Source organism: Lynx canadensis, chromosome B4 (genome assembly GCF_007474595.2).
Source record: "Lynx canadensis isolate LIC74 chromosome B4, mLynCan4.pri.v2, whole genome shotgun sequence".
Lineage (NCBI taxonomy): Eukaryota > Metazoa > Chordata > Mammalia > Carnivora > Felidae > Lynx > Lynx canadensis.
Window position 1 is genome coordinate 138,237,432 of NC_044309.1, and position 22,603 is coordinate 138,260,034.

Sequence of the window (22,603 nt, forward strand, 5' to 3'; positions counted from 1 at the left end):
GTTTCCTTCCGTGCTCAGGCCCGGGGGACCCTCATCCTTGCTCGGTGTCAACAGGTCCTCGGGCGGTGTCGCCTGGTACGCCTGGCAGGCCTGCTTTGGAGGACCCTGACCGTCGGTCTGCCCTGAGGCGGGTTTTCTGGGCATCACCATTTTGCCTTTGCGTGGGGCATGTCTGTGTTACCGGTGAGGTGGCCGGGCTTCGTGGGTGTCCTCTAGTTTCATTTCATTGCCCAAGAAACCCGGGTCTGCGCTGCCCGGTGACGGGAGGAAGGGACAGCAGTGACACAGAGGCGCTCACCGAGGGAAAGTGGCACAGGTGGGCCTTCTTCATGGGGAATGGCCACTGGGGCGTCCGGGAGGCCATCCTCACCCCCTGCGCACGCGCACTCTCTCTCTCTCTCTCTCTCTGCAGAAAGTGCCAGCGACACCGCCCCTTTGCAGAGGTCCCAGTCTCTGCCGCACTCGGTGACCGTCGCACTTGGCGGGACGTCAGACCCCAGCACCCTCAGCAGCTCAGCGTTAAGTGAAAGAGAGGCCTCCCGGCTCGACAAGTTCAAGCAACTTCTGGCCGGTCCCAACACAGACCTCGGTAAGTCCGCCGCTGGTGGAGGGCGCGTGGCTGTGCCGCGTTCTGGGGTTACCTCGTGAGGGCGTCTGTTTGTGTTGTCCTGCCAGCGAGTCCCGAGGAGGAGAGTCGTTTGTCCTTGTGCTTTACTTTAGACGCATTTCGGTAACTTGCTCCCAGCGCGGTTGATCAGGGATTTTCTGTCCTTTCTCCTTTGTGCCCCTGTGGAGCTCCTTCGGCTTTTGGAGCCGCTCTCGTTTGCTCCGCAGGACCAGCCAGGTTGACGTCCCGCTCTTCATAGGGTTCATGGGGCGCAGGGCTGGTGACCGGTGTCGTGACTGCTGCTGACTTCGCACCTTCCTCTGGGGGCTCAGGTCGGTGTGGTGTGTGATAGGCTGTGAGTGCTTGCGGGGGGGGGAGGGGAGGAGGAGCCAAGGCAGGGCTTGGGGGTGCAGGCCAGCAGGGGACAGTGCAGTCCCAGCCTGGTTCCCGGGGGCCATGGGAGCCGCGTGGGGGCCCATGGGAGCTGCCGGGCTCTGAGGGCACGCGCTTGCCTTGAAACCTCTCTGCTGGAGTTCACTTGCCTGCCGCCTGCGAGCTTTCCTTTGTACGTCTGTCTCTGTAGAGTGTCCCTCCGCGTGGGGCGTCTCGCTGGATGCGGGCGCTCTCCGGAAGGCGGGATGTGGCCGCCGTCATGAGATGGCTCATAGCTGGGCAGGTGCCAGGGTGGCTGGCCCGGGGGCTGTCGCGCCGAGGCGGTCGGCATCCCACTCGGCCAGCAGGTGGCGCACGAGGCACGCGGCTGCCTGCAGGGCCTGGGGGAGGCCGGGTGGGCGGAGCCTGGAAGCTGAGCGGCCTGTCCACCAAGGTGCTCCCCTCTACGTGCAGAAGGGTTGTGTGCTCATTCTGTTGATGGCTTTGTGCGTGCACGTGTCACACATTCACGCAGCACCGAAGAACGTGCGGCGGAATGCCCGCCTCCCACCCACCTCCTCTGCCTGCCAACTTCTGGGCGTCGTCTTCCAGACACGGTGGAGGCACGTGATGTTTTACACTTGCTCTTTTCATGTGATTTTCACATTACAAAAAAAGTTGCAAGAGCGGTCCAGGCGACACCCACGTTAATGCCCTAGTCGTTTGCATTTTGCCCCTTTCGTTCTGTGTGTGTGTGCTCGTGTGTATGCGCGTTTTTTCCCGAACGTTGGAGTTTGAGTCTGTTGGACGCATCGCATCCCTTTCCTCCTGAGAACATCTGTCTCTGCGTGTTTTCCAAGCGCAGAGGACTCTGGGCGTAACCACAGCGCTGTTGCCAGAGTCGGGACATTGCACGTCGATATGGCGCTCTTATCTCCTCCACGGCCCCGTTCACATCGTGCCTGTCGTCTCGGCGATGCGCTGGCTGTCTTCTTCCTCGTCCCTCACCTCTGGCGGCCTGGAGCAGCGTCCCAGCCTCGCGCCGTGTCCCCGGGTGTTGGTGTTTTGGAAGAGGGCAGGCCCGCTCTTCCGTGGTGTCCGTCAGCGTGGCTTGTCTCGTTTCTGCGGGTGAGATTCGGGCCCGTCGCTGGCAGGAGGGCCGCCTAAGAGGTTTGTGGTCTCGTCGCCATGGCAGGAGGCCACCACTGGCTTGTCCCAAGTGGATGAGTCCTATCCGGTCACTTGGTTAAGTTGGCGTCCGTCCGTTCCACTGCTGGAAAGTTCCTCTTTTCCTTTGCTAATTCAGAAGTAATTTCTAGAGAGAGACTTTGTGTCTGCGCATTTGCACAACCAGTTTCTTCCTCCACACGTGTGGTAATGCTGCTCTGCCCACGCCTTTGGACTTCACGGTGTATTTCCTACACTCGTGCTGACGGAGCGCCCGGCCTGTGCTCTGCTGTGCGGCCTGCCTATCTGCGGTGCCTCAGGACTCGTCACTGTGCCTCGTCACTGCTGTTACTACAGTGGGCTTGGGGACAGCCTATCAGACCCCACACTAATGACCGGGCCACTCATAAAGCATCCCGGGTGTGGGTGCGGCAGAGGGGAGCCTGGCAGCTGGGCGGCCGGGGTCTAGCCCACCAGGGGGTGTCAGGTGGACCTGGGGCGAAGGAGTCCACTCTCAGGGTTTGAGGATATACCTTAGCCACTCGCTTTTCTAGCCCGTTGGCACAGCTGTGCCCCGGAGGCGGTGCGGGGAGGTCGAGTCACGGAGGGAGGGTGGGGATGCTGAGGACACCGCTCTCCGGCCCCCGGAGGGAGCGAGCCCGGTCCTGCCCCCGCTGTCCCCGTCGGTCATCCCCGTGGCGGCTGGCGGGGCGGGTGTGCAGATCCGGGGGACGATGAGGTGCGCGGGTTGCCGGAGAGCGCGCCCCGCACAGGATGGACGCCGACGGTGTGGTCGGTGCCTTGTTCTGGTTCGTTTGCCCTGGCCCGTTCCCTTTAACTTGATTTTCCGGGCACTGACGTACGTGGTCACTGTGTGTCACTGACGAGTCAGGGTGGTTTGCTCACGTGCCCCGGTTGAGTTAAGCGGTCTTAACAGCAGGCGGCGAGGAGGTGGTCGGTGAAGACGAGCTAGGTCTGACGGAGGGTGTGGCTCTGGTTCAGATCGGGGGGCCCCGTCAGGCTTCTCACGGACGTGGTCACGGACGCGGCTGGGGAAACCAAAGTCCTATCTTACGAACAAGCGGTCACGGCTGTCGGCAGAGGGGCGTGTTACGGGCAGGATGAAAGGTTCACATGTACAAATGAGATTCTTTTGTTGGGCTGGTGGCCTTCCGAGCCTTTTCTCTCTTCAGCCTGCTAGTTGAGTATTAAATCCAACACCAAGAAGCTAAAACCAAAGCTTTCAAATTTAAACAATTACTGGATTCGTGTGTCGCGGCAGGAGAAAACACAGCCAGCGAATTGCCTGTTTTTATAAGGCATTTAAGATGGCTTTGGAAGACAGTGGAATATATTATCTTCACATTACATAAAAGACATAAGTGGCAAATATTTGCCAATGTTGGAGAAGCAAATCACTGATGTGAGAAGTGCCCACAGAAATGATTCTACCTGCTGAATGTCATTTCGTCGGCGGAGAGCTGTTTCTCTTTGTTTAGCTTGTGCTCGGTTATGAGCCTGGGGAATGAAAGCAGCAAATAGAACTTAACAGCTCATTCTGCTCTTAGCATTGACTCAATATTTACTTGTGCAAAAGGCTGCCTGCTTTGAAGCCCGAGAAAATGACACTTGGAGACGTTCATTTTTATCGCGTGCGGCTGCGTGGGAGTGGGATCGGGCCATGTGCAAAACACGCGGGGCCCGAGGGCCCGCGGAGCCAGCGCCTCCCAGCGGTGGGGCCTTGAGGTCAAGGGTGTGAGGCGCCCGGCCCTGGCGCTAAGGGTGTTCAGACGCGACTAGAGAAGGAGACAGGCAGGGCGTGCAAGGACTCGTCATAGTTCCGAGTGACGTGAGCACTGAGGCTGGCTCGCGGCTTGGGCGAGCGTCCGAGTAGAAGGAGGCAGGGAGCGAGGCGGCTGTTGGGAGGAGGGGGTCTGTGGAGCTTTCACCCCAGAAGCGAGACTTGGAGTTAGCTGTCCCCACAGGGCCTGGGGCTGGAGGACAGTCCTGCGGGCCGTGGATGGCGGGACGAGGCAGTTCAGCCCCAGCGTCAGGCCCCTGACTGCATGACTGGAGAAACGAGGTCACCCTGCGGGGTCTTGTGACCAGGAGGTCGTTTACGTGAAGTGCCCGCATAGTTCACTCGCTCTTGGTGTGGGTGCTGGGCAGAAACAGGGAGCCAGACCCCCGGGGTCCCGCTCTCCAGGAGCTGACATCCCCGTGTGAGGAGACAGGAAGGCAGGCACACACACACACACACACACACACACACACACACACACACATTCAGGGCTCTGGAAACTACCAGAAGGTGCTAAGTGCACGTGGAGAACAAAACTGCCGAGGTAAAGGCTGGGTGCTGCTGGAGATGAGCGGCCAGCAAAGACCCTTGGGAACAGGCACTTTTGTTTCTTCATTTCTTTATTTAAAAGTTTCCGTATTTATTTTGAGAGAGAGAGAGAGAGAGAGAGAGAGAGAGAGTGATAGCCAGCGGGGGAGGGGCACAGAAAGAGGGGGAGAGAGAGAATTCCAAGCTGTCAGCATGGAGCCTGACATGGGGCTCGAACTCACAAACTGCGAGATCATGACCTGAGCCGAAATCAAGAGTCGGACACTTAAACAACTGAGCCCCCCAGGTGCCCCCGGAATAGGCACCTTTAAGGGAAGGTCGATTTGAAGTTGGGGAGGGGTCTTCCAGGGGCAGCCAGCTGCGGGACAGGGCACCCAAGCCCTGAGGCCCAGGGCCTGGTGGGGGAGGGCTGGGAGGGGGACAGAGGCCAACAAGCAGGAAGGGGCAGGTCTTGAGGGTGCCGAAGGCACAAAGGAGGAGCTCAGCATGACGCCTCTGGAAGGTTTTGAACCAGGGGAGCAAAGCTTGGCACGGGACATCTGAAATTTCTTCCACGGAAGAAAGATCCACGGAAGATTTCCAGGCAGGGTGTCGCCAGCGGCCTGGGGCTGCGGTGGGGTCTTGGGCAGCCACTTGGGAGTGTGGAGGGGTAGGGAAGAGATCAGGGTAGTAGACTTGGGAAGGGCCGAGGCTGTGGGCTGGGGGTGCCGCAGGGCTGGCGGAGGGGGGTGCTGGCGCCTGGTTGGACGTGAAGCCAGGTAGACTGGGGAGCAAGGGAGGCCCAGACCGTTATGGTGGGAGCCTAGGGCTGTAGGAGGGGGTGGCTGGTACACACAGAGACGCGTTGTTTCACTGGGGACACAGAATCAGGTGCTCATGAACAGAGCCAGGGAGGGCAGTGTGTCCAAGTAACTGCCCACGTGCTGCCGTTTTGGGTGCTTCTTTGTGCTGGTGCAGCGCTCTGTGCGCGTATCCGTGCGTGTGGACGTTCCCCGGCTGGCGCCCCGTGCGTGCGTCTGTACGTGGGGACGGTCCGTGGCTAGTGCTCTGTATTCCTCCACGGGGATGGTCCCTGGCTTGGCAATAGTTCAGTTTATTGTTTCCAGAATTTACGATGGTGCCAAAGCGATGCGCATCCGGTGGAAGTTGTACTTGGAATTTTGAGTCTGATCTTTTCCTGGGCTAGCGATCCGCGGTACGCTCCTCTCGTGATGCTGGGCAAGCGGCCACGGCTCCCGTCAGCCCTCTCGATCGCGAGGGTCAGCGGTGGTCCACCGACGACGTTCTGTCCCTCACTTTCTGCACGGTGTTCGAGCAGTTACACGAGGCAGTCAGCGCCCTGCTGTGGACTGGGCTTTGCGTTGGCTGGTTCTGTCTCACCGTAGGCTGATGTGAGCGTCCGAGCACGTTAAGGTGGGCCGGGCTAAGCGGTGGTGCTGGGCAGATTAGAGCATTGAATGCAGAGACGAGTCAGAATGTGTGGCAGTGGGGGCGCCTGGGTGGCGCAGTCGGTTAAGCGTCCGACTTCAGCCAGGTCACGATCTCGCGGTCCGTGAGTTCGAGCCCCGCGTCAGGCTCTGGGCTGATGGCTCGGAGCCTGGAGCCTGTTTCCGATTCTGTGTCTCCCTCTCTCTCTGCCCCTCCCCCGTTCATGCTCTGTCTCTCTCTCTGTCCCAAAAATAAATAAACGTTGAAAAAAAAAAAAAAAAAAAAAAAAAAAAAGAATGTGTGGCAGTGGCCCCGACGCCGACGTGCCAGCTCTCTGCTCCGGGCGGGTCTGGCCCTGGTTTGCAGCTGAGGAGGTTGAGACTTGGGTGCAGCAGGCGGGCCCCGGGGCCCTACGGTGAGGTTCTGGGGGGTGGGAGCCGGTCCCGATGCAGGCTCCCCCCGCACTTATTCCCGGTTAGCGTGGCCGCCGGCCTTCTCGGTGCTCTTCAGAGGCCTGAGGGAGAGGGGCCTTTTCATTCCCCAGGGCCTCCTCAGAGAGCCTGGGGCAGAGGGCTTGCCCTGGGCGCTACGGGATGACTGTGGCCCGAGGGCGCTTCTGCTCTCCCAGGTCCTGGCCATGGGCCGGCAGCGCCCCGCATCGCCCTCTGGTGGCCAGGCGCCGGCCCTGCAGCCGGAGCTGCGTGGCCACAGCAGTGCACCTCCGAGCGTGTCCTCAGGGCGAAGGTGGTCTTGGGGAGTCTTGGGACGGCTTGAAGGGTGAGAGGGGCGCTGAAGGGTGAAAGGGGCGACAGGAGAGCTCCAGCCAACTCCGCCTTTCCCTGGAGTCTGCCTGGGGAGGATGACACTGGGAGCTACCAAAGAGCAGAGACCCCACGGGGCGGGGGGGTGGGGACTAAGGGCCACCTAGTCTTTGTGGTTTGTGCAGCCTCCTGTAGCAGTGACTCTCTGTGTTCTGTGCAGGCCACCCCAGCCACGCGCTGGTCTCAGACACGTGCTGCTTCTCCCCCCTGCCCCGCTCCTTTCCTCCTCTCCCCCCTCCCCCCCTAGTCTCACTCTGACCCATACCACCCGCACCTCACCTCTCCTCTCCTCCTGCTCCTCCCCCCCAACCTTGGCCTCTGCTCCTGCCCCCTGCTCCCTCGTCCCTCTCCTGCTCTTCTCTCCCTGCTCCCTCCCCCTCTCTCCCTCCCCTCTTCCTTCCCCCTACCTCATCCCTCCTCCTCCTCTTGCTCCTCTCCCCCTGTCCCACCCTGCAGCCTCCCCTCCTCCTGCCCCACCCTGCAGCCTCCCCTCCTCCTGCCCCCTGCTCCCTTGTCCCTCCCCTGCTCTTCTCTCCCTGCTCCCTCCCCCTCTCTCCCTCCCCTCTTCCTTCTCCCCTACCTCATCCCTCCTCCTCTTCCTGCTCCTCTCCCCACCTTCAGGGCCTGACCTGACCTGACCTGGCCCTTCCTCTCAGGCCTCCCTGCCTCCCCGCCTCCCCGGCCTCGCACCGCCGTCCCTCTGCCCCGGATTTCCGCGTGACTCACTTCCTCCAGGTCTCTGCTCGAGTGTCACCTCGTCACGTGGATCTCTCGACTGAACTGTGGGCAGCGGCTGCCTGATGCCCTCGCCCCAGAACGCCTCACCCGCTGTGGCGCCTCCTCGGCCGGCTCTGCCTTCCCGTAGAGCACCCCTCGCCCTCGGCCCGCTGAGCGACGGCTGGACGTTTCTGCCCTCCCTTTGGGCACGCCTGGTCCCCTCTCTCCGCTTTCGTTCCTTGAATTACTCAGTGACTCCCGCTATCTGAACGACGGTGCCGCAGCCACACCACACGTCCTGTCACCGCGGGCAGTGTTCCTGCTGCTTGCCCTGTCAGTTCCACCCCGCCTGCCCTTCAGAGCCTTTGCCCCGCGTGGGCCCCGCTCTCGGCCGGCCGTCCTCCCACCCGGGTCGGGGGCCGCACACCTCCTCCTCGGCCTCGTTTCTCCGCCCTGGCGCTTTTGTGAGCGTCACTAACACGGTGTTGTGGGAGGTTAGAGAAATGGGAAGGAGGATAAAACCGACCGGCAGATTTGCCACTGTGGGGGCCCCTGGCGGCTCGGTCAGTTGAGCGTCTGACTTGGGCTCAGGGTATGATCTCCCGGTCCGTGGGTTCGAGCCCCACCCTGTCTGTGCTGACGGCTCAGAGCCTGGAGCTGCTTCGGATTCTGTGTCTCCCTTCGTCTCTGCCCCTCCCCTGCTTGCTCTCTGCCTCCCTTGGTCTCTCAGAAATAAATGAAAAACGTTAAAAAAAAATCGCCACTGTGCCCGCATGCTGAGCGTTGTGGTCTGTGCGTCCTGCCAGCTGCCGAGCTCCCCTGGGAGGTACTCCCCACGTCGGCTCCCCGTGTCATCGCGGCCTTGGGATGGGAGCACGAGGGCCCCGGGGACCCGCCGCCCTCGGCGTCCTTCCTCCAGGCCACGGGTCCGCCGTGGGCTGCGTGTAGTGGCGCCCCGCTTGGAACGGACCAGACCGAGTGTGACGCGGCGAGAGACGGTACTTCCTGCAGGATCGCGAGCAGAGCAGACCCGCAGTTTGACAGGAGACCTCTCAGGGCTCGTTCAGGGAACTCTGTTGAGTGACGGTTTTCTGTGGGCGATCCTAAGAGCAAATGTTAAAAACACGTTCGTGAGTCTCCTTTACAGACTTAAAAGTCAGTCTTTCACACGTTCGTCTTTTCACTCTGATACTTGGCTTTGTAGGGTTGGATGTTGGAGGAGCGCGTGACGGGGGGTGAGGCCGTGGGGCCCGCTTCCTCTGTGAGGGTGAGCGAGGGGGGCGGGAGGCCTACACGAAAGAACCGCTGCTTGCCCCCTGCAGCTGTGACGCAGCCCCCCCCCCCCCCCCGGCCTCTCTGCCTCTCATCGCGGCTCAGGTACGTCCGTCTGCCCGCGTCCGTCTTCCGTGTCCGTCTTCCCGCGCGTCAGCGAGCCGCTCATGAGTCACCCGCCCTGTCTTACGGGCCTGGGACGGGCCTGGGTGGTTCTCAGGAAGCGACGCTGGAGGGCGCCAATGCTTGCTCTCTGTCCCTGTGGTGGGGAAGCGCCCGTTTCACCGGCCGACGCGGGGTGCCTTGCGTCGAGGGGTATCAGTGAGCACTTGCGTCGGCTGCGGGTGACAGAATCAGACTCGGGGACTTGGAGGCAACTGGGGTTTAGTTTTCTCCATGTGACGCGGGGGGAGGTAGCTTGTTGGCGTTGGTTCGCTGCGTTGTCATCAGCCATCGAAGCTGGGGGCGGCAAGATGGTGGTCACCGTCTCGTGCGAGGTGAAGGGCAGTCACCCCGGCACCTGGATTCGTATCAGGAAAGCAGAGTTTGGCCAGAGCTGGGTCACACGTCAACCCCTAGCTGCAAGGGACCCTGACAAATGAGTATCTCGTGCGGCTCAGCCATTGGCACTTTGAAAGTGGGGTTCTGGTAGCAGGAAAGAGGGAGGGATGGGTCCTGGGGAGACAGCCACCCCCGTGCGTCGCTCAGATGGATTTGCAGGTTTGCGTCACCTCCCCGGATCTCTAGTTCCCTGAGGGCAGAGGCCGTGTGGCTGTACCTAACCCTGTGCCTGATGCACGGTAGGCTCCGGAAGATGTTACAATTGTCTCACGCTGTATGCAGAATAGTGGGTGTGGAGGGAGCCGATGGGCACACTTTGAAGTTCAGGGGCAGACACGGCCTTTAGAACGAGCTCTCCCCCGCCCCGTGTTTTCCCCAGAAATGGAGCGGACACTCTGAAGGGCCACAGGCCATTGCAAGCGGGGGTCTAGCTCTGGAAACTGCAAAGAAAATGACGTTTTCGTTTTACGATGGTTTGTGCTTTCTGGAGTCTGTTACGAAAAAGAACGACCACCAGTGGGATGAGAACTGGTGTGTGTCGAGCTGAGCCGAGCTGAGAGGAGAGCCGAGCCGAGGACGGTTGTAAAAATGCGTTAACTAGGGAAAACGTGCTGATGCCTTCGGACCCCCTGGGGCTCAGGGTGTGAGGGGGAGCCGTTCCCCGAGGACGGAGAGGTGACGGAGCCTGAGTGGGCACATCTAGTGTCCGCGGCAGGCGGGTCACAGCGGGGTCTGGAATGGCGTGTGCCGACTGCGGGCCCGTGAGCCCTAGCGGAGGACTCGTGTCGCTCGCGGCCCTCGGCCCCAGGTGCTGCTTTGCTCCGAGCCGTCGCGGAGGCGGCGGGCTTCTGGGCTTCAGTGCATCGAAAGGAGGGAGTCTGGCCCTCGCTTGGCGTGATGATGCCATGTCTGAGTCCGTTCCGGCCACGCTAGCGGGACACTGGACGGGGGCTTCTAATGACAGATGTCCATCTCTCAGCGTCCCGGAGGCTGGAAACCCAGGGCCCAGGTGCCGGTCCTTACGTGGCCACGGTGGGAAGGGGGCTCCCCGGGGCCTCCTGTGTAGGGACCCTGACCCCACCCTGGGGTGTGGCCCTCAGGCCCTGCTCGCCTCCCAGAGGCTCCCCCTCTAGACCCCGTCTTGCTGGGAGCCAGGATCGAACATGTGAATTCTGGGGCCACCAGCAGCCACTTTGCTGGATGAGACGCAGCAGTGCTGGGTCACTTGCCCACAGAAGTACCTCCCCAGTTTGGTGGTGACCGTACGTGATCGATGGAGCTGGCGGCCTCCCGTCAGCCCCGTTTTGCAGACGAGGAAACTGAGGTTCGGTAAAGGAGGAGGACGTGCCTGAGGTTAGGGCTGACTGGTGCCCGCGGTCCTTGGGTTTCTCACCCGGCTCCCTTCGCCCTGCTTGCCGATGTGCCCATGGTGAGCCCCAGGACACAGGACCTCCCCTCTAGACATGTGGTGTGGGAGGAAGTCATACAGGGTTAAAGAAAGAAAACAGGAAGAAACATCTGGCGAGTGGGAGCGGAAGGCTCGGGAGATGAAGGATAAATCAGTGCGGCCTTGCACCTGGATTTACTGGGGAGAGGAAGTTGAAGTTGAAGTCGGCAAGAATAAGGAAGGCGCTGGGCTTTGTGGAGGGAGGCAAGGAAAAGCACCTTTATCCTGGATTTATTGTGGGAGGGGAACGTTGCCAGTATGGCTCTGGTTTGGTTTTTAGCCAGCTCTTGAGAATAATATAAACGGAAGGCTTTCTGGTAAAATCTTAGACTACGTGCAAATTGGTCCTAAAGGGAAACAGTTCAAGTTTGTTAGAACGCTTAAAAAGCCAATGTCATTTTCTTAGGATAAGTTACTCTAAGAAAATTAGGTGAGGATGTCTTTTCAAACCCACTTTTTAAAAAAATGTTTTTAATGTTTTATTTTATTTTTGAGACAGAGAGAGACCAGAGCATGGATGGGGGAGGGTCAGAGAGAGGGGGAGACACAGAATCCGAAGCAGCTCCAGGCTCTGAGCTGTCAGCACAGAGCCCGATGTGGGGCTCGAACCCACGAACTGTGAGATCGTGACCTGAGCCGAAGTCAGGAGCTCAACCGACTGAGCCACCCAGGCGCCCCTTCAAACCTACTTTTAAACCCATGATGTAACTCGTGTGTCTGTCCAGGGTCCTAGAAGGGAGAGTCGGCACAGCACGGAGGGTGAGGAGCCCCCCCTCCCCCGCCCCCCGCAGCCAGCCCCCCGCTGCTGACTCAGCACCTCAGCGACAAAGGACATGGAGGGCAGGGCCCAGGCTGTAGGCCCCATGAGGTCCCCTCGCGCTTTGCCGTTTGCCAGCAGAGTGGCCTCGGCATTGTTTTCAAGCTTCTTTGACTTTACTTTCTTCACCTGTAAAATGGGTACATTGACCCTCGTCTTGGAGGCTTGACGAGCTAATCCCCAGAGGTGGTGAGTGCAGCGCCTAGCACGCGGTGGGCCTGCCCTCCTGCCTGTGCGGCTTTTCTTCTCCCTCTGCCTCCTTCCCCCACTGTTGTCTTCCCCACTGAGGCGGGGAGGATGCAGGTCGATTTGTTACCTTTATTTCCGGTTAATATTGTATCGTAAGCCTCTGCCATGTGGCTACAGTCTTCATAACCGTCGTTTTTAATGGCTGTATAATGTTTTAGAAATGATCTCTACTTAAAGTTTTTATTAAAATTGTGTATCTGTCTAAATCAGCATTTAATTTGTATGTCTAATCAAAATTTAGGCGTTTAATGTAAGTATTCAAAACACGTAATATAATTTACGCTAACAGAATCGCTCCTTGGTGTTCTGGACGAGAGGAGGGGTAAGAATGCACAAGAGTTTGTCACTTAAAGTTTGGAGACTGGTCGTGTTTAATTTTTTGTTTACTAGTCTTGAATTTTTTTTTTAACATTCAGTTTTGAGAGAGAGACACAGAGAGACAGAGCATGAGCAGGGGAGGGGCAGAGAGAGGGAGACACAGAATCCCAAGCAGGCTCCAGGCTCCCAGCTGTCAGCACAGAGCCTGATGTGGGGCTCGAACCCACGAACCGTAAGATCGTGACCTGAGCTGAAGTTGGATGCTTAACTGAGCCACCCAGGTGCCTCAACTAGTCTTTTTTTTTAATTGAAAAAGCTACATTATGCAATGTTAAAAAGTCCAGGTTTGTCCCCGAGGGCGTCCATGACCAATGGATCTCCTCCCCCTGCGCCCCCACCCCCTGGTGCAACAGCCCCTCCTTGTTACCTGCTTTCGGAAGCGTTGCGTGCGTGCAGGCAGCCGTGCAAAGGCGTGTGTGCGGGCTCCTCCCCGGTTCTTTCCGAAGTACGCGTGGAAGCGTGCTCACCTCCCGGCCCTCTTTCTCACCGCGTGCGTCAGGGCTCCCGAGAGCAGGGGGGGTTCGGCGCACACACAGCCTTCTCTCCTTCCCAGATGGCAGAGCGCAGAAGGATCGTCGTGTGTTCAAGGAGCACGTTCTTTCTTACAGTTGAGCTGAACTCCACGGAATATACAGGGAAGCATCCGGAGGCATGCTCGGTAGCGTGCAGCGTGTTCACGAGGCCACGTTACCAACACCTAGCGTGGTGTAAACATAGAACGTGTAGTCAGTCGTCGGAGTTTTTTGGTAGAACGGCAGTGACAGAATCGGGGATGTTTTGTTCTGTCCGCTGAAGAGATGGCTCTGCCACGGCCCTTTGGGTCGCCCTGTTCACTCACCCCGGGATTAAGTTACGTCCTGGAAACAGGAATCATCCGCCCTGTGACTTCGAGCCCACGCGCGGGCTCCTGGGCCAGCTCAGACGCGTATGCCTTGTGTACTGGTTCTGGGATCACAGGAGGCTCAGACCCGGGCTCAGACCTGGGTGTGTGGTGGAAACTGTGGTCCAGGATGGGGGGCGGCCCTTGCAGGTGTGGGCCCCCGAGCCCTGTCGCCGCCCTGTGTGTCGCACATTCTTGGTGCACGGAGCCCTCACAGCCGGCGGGGGGCGGCAGGGCCTTCCCGTGTCAGAGCGAGTGCCCGGTCAGAATTCAGCCTCGACTCTGACTACGGAGTCCATGCACCTGCAGCTCGGGGGACCTTGGGTCTCGCCTGGTACAGCGGGCCAGGGCTCTGGGACAGGTCAGAAGGTAGCCTGTTCACCTATTTTAGGCCCCTCAGGTCATTGCTGTGGTTGGGAGATGACCCCCAGGTGACTTTTTACACGCGTTTAACAGCCAGTCTTCCGGTGGCCTCTGAGGATGGGGGGGGTGACGCCCGTGCTTCTTCCAGGGCCGCAGGGCTGCTGGTGTGCATGCAGGGGCCTTCCCGGGGGTCCCCCCTGTCCTGTGCGCCCCGTGTCCCGCGTGCAGACGGTGCTCTGACGGCCGGCAGAGGCGTCTCTCTGACCCACGTGGGCCATGATGCTGTGATGCGTCTTGTGACTGTGTGTCTGCAGTCTTTCCCACAAGCAGAAGATCAGTTCTTTGGAGCTGGGTGGCTTCTGTGGGAAAAAGACCTTTTATGCACTATTGATCAAACCCTTCCTTTTTGTCGTCCTCCCCTCAATACGCTGGTTGTTCTAGAAGTTTATGACGCAGAGAAGGAGGAAATACGGAATCAGAAACGGGCGTGGGACCCCTCCACCTCGTGCCCTGGGCACGCCCGCTGCCTTTTCCTGACCGTGGGAATGCCCGCCATCTCTGCTTTGAGGCTTGCACCCTTTGTCCTTCCGTTTTGCTCCGGTTAATGCCTTTTGTAGAAGATGTGGCCTATTGAAGTGTGCTTAGCAGATGTTTGTTGGAGAAGGTTGTAGTGGGGTTAGGTGATTTGAACTTGCTTTCTGGAGTGTTGCAGCTGACCGTCACTTCTTGGTTGGCCTGTGGAGGGGAAGGTTGACCTTAAGGAGGGGAGATTTTATCCCCGGTCTGCTGCCGAGGGGCTGGGGCAGGGCCCCCGCATCCCCAGGCTGTGGTGTGACCTGTGATCAACCTCGGTGACCTTTGGCCTCTGGGGAGCGCGTCCATGCTAGGTTGTGTATCAGGGTCTGGTCGCTCGGCTGTGGTCCAGGACGTGACTCGTTACCGAGCTCCGCGTGTGCAGGGCGGCGAGTTGACCTCAGGTTCCTACGGATGCTCGACAGTGGGCGTCTGGATATGCGACGTGCTTGTTTTGGCGGGGTGCAGGTGGTCACTGAGGCCACCGTGGAGAGGCTTCGGTGCCTGTCACTGGGCCGGCCAGGGAGGCCGGTGAGGAGGTGGTGGGGGGACAGACTGTGCTGGGGCACCAGAGGCCTTGTGGGCTCAGCCGTCCTGCCCTTCATCCATCAGAAGTTTAGTGGACACTTGGCAAGTACCGGCTCCCTTGCTGGACGGTGACGTCCCTCCACTTGATGGCTGTGTAGGATCCCGAGGGCCACGTCTTGTGGGTGTGATCTCAGTGGCTGGAGGTGGGACGAGGCCGCCCTAGGCTGGGGGACGAGTGCAAGCCCGGCCTTGAGGGAGGAGGTGTGGAGGTGGGGCAGTGACGACTGCACGTCAGCAGAAGCCACACGGCCACCTGGACGGAGCTGCCTGCGGTCCCCGGCCGAGCCGTGTGCGGCTGTACCGGCCGGGCGCCGGTTCTCAGGGGCCGCAGAGGCGGAGTCACGGCGTCGGGGGCAGCCGGCCGGCACAGTGTGTGTGCGAGGCTGGGTGTGTTTGAGGGACCTGTGTTCAGCCTGCCGCACCGCAGGCTGTCGGGTCTGTGGAGGAGGCGGTAGCAGTGCCAGGTGGGGCCCCGGCTGGGAACTAAGGCATGCGGTTCTGGGGCAGCCCCGGGGCAGCGGGAAGAACATGGGCCGTGGAGGGGAGATGCTGGGATCCTGGGTTCAGAGCCTGTCTCTGCCACCGTCAGACCTTCTAGTTGCTTGTTTCATCCTTGGCCTCAGTTTCCTCCTCAGTGAAGTCAAGGAATCCGTGCGGGTGTCGCAGAGGTCGGAAACTCTTGACGCGTCGACTGTTCTGTGGGTAATTGGGAGCCATGGAAAGTGTTTTGGGGGGGAGTGGACTGATCAGAACCGTGCTTGGGGAGGTTAATCTGGCCTCTGTTCCTCTGTGATAATCGTGCTGTAGGGCTGCGAGTGACAATGTACGGGTGACACTCTGAGATTCAGCAGCAAGTGAATTAACCGTGCTTTGAACCGTGGCTCTTTGGAACTCCCTCGTGCCGTTTGTGGGTCTGATGGAAGCTTTGGCTCCCCTGCCCTCCTCCTCCTCCTGCTTTCTCGGGGCACCAGCCCTTTCTTCTCTGCACACCCTGTGCTCACAGCAGGCTCAAATATAATGAGGCTGTTTGGAGCCGGCTGCTAGTGGGGGATCGACATGGGAATGTGGGAGCGTCATGTATCACGAGGATCACAAGGGGCCCCTGTGACGCTGGCTGTGCGGCCCACTCTTGTCTGTCGCTGTGTTGGATGCTTGGCCTCGGATCCTCCTCGGCCACCCTGGCCCAGCGGGCAGGCCCACCCCTGCCCAAGCCGCGGGCTGCCGTCCTTCTGGCGGCCCCGAATCCCGCACGCCGTTTGACCGGCTCGCGGGGGCCGAAACCTAACGTTTCCGTGAGTGTGGATGAGGAATGAGCGGAAGGCACACCGTGGTTTCGTTTTAAAGGTGCAGCCAGGTGACTCGGTACTTTGGAGCGAGTTTCTTGATCCGTGTTTTATCACAGCACTGTTGTCAAATTTGGAAGTGCCACCAACTTACGTTTCCTAGTCCTCGTAAACTTAAATTTGCCTGTTTCCACTTTCTCTTAGCTTTGATCTCTTCTTGCTTTGGTTCTTTGTAAGCCATCTGACAGTTTTGGTGGCGCTCACCACATTAGCATGTCCACAGCGGATCCTGCTGGCATGGGCCCCCCCCGCTGTCCCGCCACTGCCCACCCCCCACGGCCCCCCGGTGCCCCCCACTGCCCCGTTCGTGTCTCCAGCAGCCCGGAGCTCTTTCTGTGTGCCCGTCGCTGGGTTTCATTTGGTTGTCCCTTTACTTTAATGACTTTCTAGATCAAACTATTAAATACTTCACTGATGTACACTCTTTTCATCCATTTATTCATGGTTATTTCCTCAATAAAATATATATTGAATTAGTAAGACGAATTTTCTTATGTGTGCCAATTCTATCAGAAGTCATTAAAACTTTTCTAGATTTGGACCTTTTGTGCTTGAAAATTCTATCCCCATTACCTAAACCAAATACTAAAGTGTAAAATCTATTTAGCAAAGTCATTTTTTGATCTTTAGTATGTAGCATTTAATTTATAGTTATTTTCAATGAGATTTTAAATTTGCTTTGGCTAGTGTGCCTTTTTTTTTTTTTTTGAGACCGAGAAATCCTATTTTCATTTTAGCTTTTTATCGTCTCCTCCATCTTCCTTGGGTGGAAGAAGAAAATAGTGAAAATTATTTTTGATTATTTTATCCCATTAAAATACATGGTTCTACCAGGCTCGGCAGACAGAGCCCGGAGGCTCCTGCTTCAAGGGAGACAGATGGGTTGCAGACACAGTGGAGTGTGGACAGGATTGGGGCATGCGTGTGCGTGTGTGTGTGCACGCGCGTGTGTGAATCCTGTGGGATGTAAGGAATCATACCTGGGGTTCCAGCCCGCCTGGGAGCAGGGGGTCCAGAGGCACCGGAGTAGCTGCAGGGAGGGGTGAGCCTCCCCCACCCGAGGAGGGGCACCTCGTGGGCAGGGGATGGGATGTGGATACTGAGGCGGCATGTGGGAAGGTGCCTGGGTGGGCACCTGAGGCCCAGTGGCACAGGCGGAAGGTCCCCGCAGAGCAAGGGCTGGGGGCCTTGGAGGAGCCCGAGTGGGCAGCCCGAGGCTGGTGTCGGTCTGTTCTTTTCTGGACCCTTTGCGCCTTCAGATGGCTCCTGGTCGTCCTTCACTGGGTGTTCGAGGGGCGGGAACAGAGCCCGATCTGGTGGAATATTCAGTGTGTTCATCTTTGATATTAAGTATAGTTTAAAATAACAAACGTCCAATGTTTAAAGTTTAGTACACGCAGCGAATGATGGCCAGAAAGAAAAGCGCCTCGGGTAAGGTGTTCAGTGGCCGCCGTGTGCCGCGGGTGACACTGAGTTGTGTCGGGGTGTTTTCTTGTCTTCTCACCACGAGCCTGCGAGGTGGGCGTGGCGTTCCCCTGGTTCTGCAGGGAGGAAACAGACTCAGGCTGGGACACGTGCCTCCGCTTACTCGATCAGCCCGCACTTAGGTGTGTCAGGGTGTCGAGGGGCCGAGCGTCCTGTCTCTTGGGATGGGACGGCCTTGACGACGCGTGTGTCTGTCTCTTCCTTTTTCAGGCCTGGGACCCAGCAGTGCACCTAGCTGCGCCTCGCACTGTTTTCACTTCCCGTAAATGATATCTTTCCCCTTGACACCAATGTTCTCTGAAAGCGTGGCTGTTAGTGGCCGTGCTGTAGTCATTAAGTACAGGCGCTGCCTCCCCTCGCTCGCAGGTGAGGCACTCCTCAGGCCGTTTCCCTGTTGTTTGGGCATTTCACTTGTTGTCAGTTGTGGTTTTGTTTTTCACTTACTGTCATGACCGGCCCCGTGAGGAATGTCCCTGAGCCGTGGCTCTGGTCACCTTCCGTGCTTCCCAGTGGAGTCCCGGGCCGGAGCTGCCGTCCGTGGGGGAGTGTCGTGGGTCACAGTGTCATCCTGCGTGGCCCTCAGCCCCCTGATGGTCCCGTGTGGTTCGACCGCATCGCCCGGCGCCCTTCCGTTTCGTCCGCATCTGCGGCTGTGACTTGAGGTGCCCGGGACACAGGAGTTTGTGCCGAGCCTCGTGCTGCTCCTCCCAGAGCGCGCAGTCCTACCGCCTCACGTCTCACGGGCGCGGGTGGTTCCGCTCCAGCCTTTCTGGGTCCCTCCCTGGTCTCTGGGCACTTTTAATACATTTGCTGCCCTTTCTGAATCCAAGTAGCCACTCACTCCTTCCCCAACCCATCCTCTCAGTCATCTGCTCACCGGTTTACCCACTCGTTTATCTGGAGAACCCTTCCTAAGCATCTACGTGGTGCCTGTGAGAGGCTGGGGAGGTGCAGTGGACGTGCAGGTATGTGGAGGGGCTGGGCCCGGGAAGGAGGCCCTGGGCCTCGGGGAGGCGAGGGACGGAGGCCTCGCGAGGACAGGGCCCTGCAGGGAAAGGTGTGGAGCTGAGATGTGCCCGCGGCTCGGGGGTCCGGTGGGAAGGTCGGCTGAGCCTGGGAGTGTGCGAGCCTCGTGCCCCTGTGAGAGACGAAGCGTGACAGCCGGCTGTGCCCAGCGCTTGCAGGGAGGGCTCTGGAACAGGGAAGCCGTTTGGGGTTCCTCCTCAAGCTGTGTCCCTTCCCTGCTCTTGGTTCTTTGACGATGTCCAGGTTCTCTGCTTGGTCGCGCCTCCCTCTCTCGCCTCCACAGGCCGCGCTGCCCCTCCTTCGGCGCGGTCTCCTGCCTCTCCCACGACCATCTGGGGCCCCTCTGCCTCGGTCTCACACACTGGTTTGGGGGGGGGGGGTCTCTGGGGAGGCTCCGCACAGGCCTGGCTCAAGGCCAAGCTCTGTGCTGTTTCGGCAAACTGCAGAACCACCGTGGTGGTCAGCCACCTTTCCTGCATCTCAGACTCGAATTCTCCACTGTCGTCAAGGCGCCGAGGGAAGCTGCTGGTCTCCAGTAAGATTAGGTGTGCTCTGTGCAGGACTTGGAAGAGAATCAGTCCCGCTGGAAGCTAACCCCAGGATCACAGCATCGTCAGCAGGACTGGGTTTTCAGTAGGGCCTGTGCGATGGGCAGCCCAGTAAGGAACCCAGTTAGTACCTGGCCTCAAGAGGCCGGCGGGCGAGGCAGCCATGTGGCAGGGGACGGGACGACATCATGATCCCCGAGGGTCCCCAGAGGGGCTTGGCCGGCATAGGCTGCGCATGTGTCGAGGCGGAAGGTGAGTGGGTCGGGCTGGCTGGCAGAGGTCGAGGGGCTCAGACAGGTCTTGGCCGGCTGGTGGGGGCTCAGAGCTGCATCCGCCCGGGGCACACGCACAAGTCACTGTCTCCTGGGGGAGCTTCAGACAAAATACAACGCAGCCAGCCCCTGGCCTCTCCCCAAGGCGGACCTCAGAGTCCTGGCTTGTAACTACTGCTCTGGAGCGAGGGTATCGGGAAAACCAGTGCCAGGAGTTTTCAGACCTTTGTGGAACCTTTGTGGCCGCAGGCGTGCGGATCCGGCTGCACTGGGCTCTGGCCGGTGACAGGGCAACACCGAATCTCAGTACCTGACCGAAATGCACACCGTCAGCGGTCACAGTTCGTCAGAGGTGTGGTAGAGAGTAGAAACCTTGTGTTGAGATAAATAATACATCGTGTTACAGAACATGGGAAAGTGCAGGGAACCACTGTGGAGAGATCATCACCTGTATTTACGTCAGTGGTCCCTCCTCCTCCCTCGTGTGGTCAGTGTTTCTGTACCTCCCCGCATCCGAGCTCACCTGTGCAGGGCCAGTCCTCTCTGGAAGGTCAGGGCCCGGCCGTGAACTCCCGGCGCGTGGGGGAAGCACGCGGAGGGATGCCTGGGGCCCTGTCCGTGCTGCGTGAGGTGCAGCCTGCAGCCAGACAGCTTGGCCTGAGTCCCGGCCCCGTGACGCTGGGCTCACTCACTCCTCGTGGGGAGCTCTTAGAATGATACCTGGCGCTGAGTGCTTCGTAAATGTTCGCTGTGACAGTTATTGTCATTGTCATGGTCACTCACGGCTCCCCTCCCTGCTCCCCGCATCCTCGATTTAATTTAGTCAGCCGACTGTACCTCTGGTCTGAGTACCTGCTGTGCACCAGGTGCTGCTACGGTCCGGGAGTGCGGCGGTGACCGGGACCAACAGGTGCTGCCCCCGGGGAGGCCCAGCTGCACAGGGGGGAGTGGGCCGTGCTGCTGTGACTCGGGGGACACAGGCGTGGGGGCCGGCAGCACCACCCAAGGGACAGGTGCCCCGTGAGCCGCATGCGCGATGTCAGAACCGCACCGAGGACAAAGGAACAGGTGAAATTAATTCTAATGATAGATTTTATTTATCAACCCGACATACACAAGATATTATCTTAACACATTACACAGTTAATATACAGTCAGTATAAAACTGTGAACGAGATAACGTACACTCAGCTGTTGGTGCTGCTTGAAATCTGGTGTGTTTGTCACACTGAGAGCACGTCTCAGCTGGGCCACCTTCCAGGTGCCCAGTGGCCACGTGTGGCTCGAGGCTCCCACCCTGAGCACCCAGGGCTGGAGCGGGTGGAAGGACGGGCGTGATGGTGGCCGGGGTCCCGTCTGGTGAAGTGACGTGGAAGGTGTGGACTCGATGGTGCAGAGTGGGGCTGGGCGGAGCAGGTCGGCCGGGGGGGTGGATGTGCGGCTCCTTCGGGGGGGGGGGGGGAGCTCGTGAGGCTGCACAGGTGGCCGAGCTGATGGGCTGGAGGCGGTGGGTGGGAAAGGCCGTCGGGAGTGCTGCCGGGGGCCAGGACGTTCACGGAGATGGGCGCCGTGTGGAAAGAAGTCGGGGTTCGGATCGGGGCCCGCGGAGCCCGCGTGTCTGTGCCGGGCTGGGATGTGCGTCGTGACCCCTGCCCCACTCCTGCCCCTGACCGGCGCGGGGAGCACACTTCTTCTTAAATAGGCATTTGTGCGTGTGGCAGGCCTTCCAGGCGTTTTGGAGTCTCGGGAGGTTCTCGTAGAGCCGCGTAAGTCACCAAATTTGCTGCTAAACATCTCTGCGCCCCCCGTGCCCCAGTTCTCTGTGCCCCCAGCGATTTCTTCCAGCTGCTCTTGCCTCCCCGGGGTCCGGTTTTCTGCTCTGTCCAACTCTTGGCGTCTGTCGGCTGCTTCCCCTCCCTGTGGGCTAATTGTCCGGAGAGGGTCCCCCTTGCCCCCCGCTGCCCACCCCCCCCAGGCTCCATTGTGGCACACGGAGACCAGCGGTGACTTCGCCTTCTGGCCTGTGCCTCATCTCCACTAGATGCCGACGTGAATTATGTAATCCTGCCTTGCTAGAAAAGATTAGGAGTTGTTTTAAATAAAAATTGCCCTTACGTGACGCCTGGGTGGCTCAATTGGTTAAGCGTCTGACTTCGGCTCAGGTCACGATCTCACAGTTTATGTGTTCGAGCCCCACATCCGACTCTGTTGTCAACGCAGAGCCCACTTCAGATCCTCTGTCCCCCTCTCTCTCTGCCCCTCCCCTGCTAGCTCTTTCAACAATAAATGTTAAAAAAAAAATTGCCCTTACATATTAAATACGTGATATGAAAAAGCATTTTTACTATTTATTTATTTAAAAAGTTTACTTAGTTATCTTGAGAGAGTGCGAGAGAGCGTGCGCGCACACACTCACACACACGAGCAGGGGAGGGGCAGAGAGGGAGAGAGAATCCCATTGGATGATGGGATGATCCCACGAACCGTGAGACCATGACCTGAGCTGTGGTCAAGGGTTGAGTACTTAACCGACTGAGCCACCCAGGTGTCCCTGAAAAAAGCATTTTTATTTATTTATTAAAATAATTTATTTTATTTTATTATTTTGTTTTTAATTTTTTATTTATTTTCGACAGAAAGAGAGAGGGAGAGTGAGCAGAGGAGGGGCAGAGAGAGGGGGAGAGAGAGAATCCCAAGCAGCCTCCTCTGTCAGTGCAGAACCTGACGCAGGCTTGATCTTACAAACCGTGACCTGAGCTGAAACCGAGTTGGATGCTCAACCAACTGAGCCCCCCAGGCACCCCTGAAAAAGCATTTTTTAAAACAAAAGGTCATCTAGGCTGTGAAAGACTTTGGTGTTCTTTCTTCATTTAGCAGTAAGTCACAGCCCTGTTCCGTGCTTAAATATTTGCCTGCAAGCAAACCTTTAATAACCTCGTAGCGTCCTGTCATTTGGATATCCCACAGTTTATTTGGCCGCCCCCTATTGTTACAGATTTGCTTTTTCCAAGTTTTCCCCCCTAAGTGCTGCCTTAAATATCCCCATGCTCACATCTTTGCTCTCATCTCTGGTTTTTTCTGGGGATAATTACTGGATGTAAAATTATTGCTTCAAAGGATATGCCTATTTTTAAGACTTGATCAAGTTTATTTTTTTCACATATTACGGGCCATCTGTATTTCTGCTATCAGTGTTCCGAGCTGATCTCTCTGGGGTGGTGTTCCTGAGAGGGCTTTCCGTGTCCGGGTCATCAGCCTTCGGTTGTGCCGGAAGGTGGGAGCCCTGGGGAGCGGTCAGGCTGTGTGCCCGCAGGGCTTAAGGCCCCTGGCATTTAGTCC

At 58.6% G+C, this 22,603-nt stretch overlaps 1 protein-coding gene across 1 annotated transcript in view; it reads left to right on the forward strand.

Annotated features, from left to right (window-relative positions):
• Nucleotides 1-22,603, forward strand: part of TBC1D22A (TBC1 domain family member 22A) — a 324,756-nt gene that overhangs the window by 27,730 nt on the left and 274,423 nt on the right. The window contains 1 exon segment of the mRNA XM_030322325.1: nucleotides 413-589. Within this exon segment, the coding sequence (XP_030178185.1) occupies nucleotides 413-589 (177 nt within the window).